This window comes from Cystoisospora suis (genome assembly GCF_002600585.1).
Source record: "Cystoisospora suis strain Wien I chromosome Unknown contig_5609, whole genome shotgun sequence".
NCBI classification, from domain to species: domain Eukaryota; phylum Apicomplexa; class Conoidasida; order Eucoccidiorida; family Sarcocystidae; genus Cystoisospora; species Cystoisospora suis.
In genome coordinates this window covers 1-581 of record NW_027158399.1, presented here as the reverse complement: position 1 = coordinate 581, position 581 = coordinate 1, and the positions used below count along the sequence as shown (strand labels likewise).

At 39.8% G+C, this 581-nt stretch overlaps 1 protein-coding gene across 1 annotated transcript; it reads right to left on the bottom strand.

Moving 5' to 3' along the window:
• On the bottom strand, positions 1 to 570 carry CSUI_009407 (uncharacterized protein; the record flags this gene model as incomplete). Its single annotated transcript, XM_068069523.1, has 1 exon — positions 1 to 570. A coding segment is annotated over one exon (120 nt), but the record flags the coding sequence as incomplete, so codon positions are not given.
• Positions 571 to 581: the final 11 nt, after the last annotated feature.

The following is a 581-nucleotide window of genomic DNA, read 5'->3' as shown; positions in this document are numbered from 1 at the left end:
CTATCTATCCATCTATCTCTCTTCGAGTGCATACACACCATCTCAACGATCCACGTGATCGATCAAAACGAAGTGAATACATAAATATACCGTCACGCAACACTATCAAACATATTCTTATTTAGATAGATATAAGGATATATACACGCTTGGAGAGAGATAGAGTCTATATACACTGTTGAACATAGATGTTTTGGGAGCCAGAACGTAAACAGATGTCTCGTGGAAATGTTTATGCTAAGAAAGACGTATGTCTCCTGCCCCCCCGTAGGAACAGAATCTTATGTTGCCTCCTTTATTTTCTCAAAAGACAAACCGAGACACAGAGATATACATATGCAATGATATACATTGATGTATACACGAAAGAGAGAGAAGAGAGAATGAAGAGAGAATTCAACGGACGTCCTTTATCGTCAAAGTAAGGGGTAGGAGGAAGAGAGAGTAGAGTTAGATTTCTTCATTCTCTTCAAAATTGAACCACCCCTGTCCGAATGCTTTCATAGCATCATCATCTTCTTCTTCGAGAATTTGTTGTCTCGTCATGTCCTCCTCGAGTTCTTCTTCTTGTTCACCCCCTC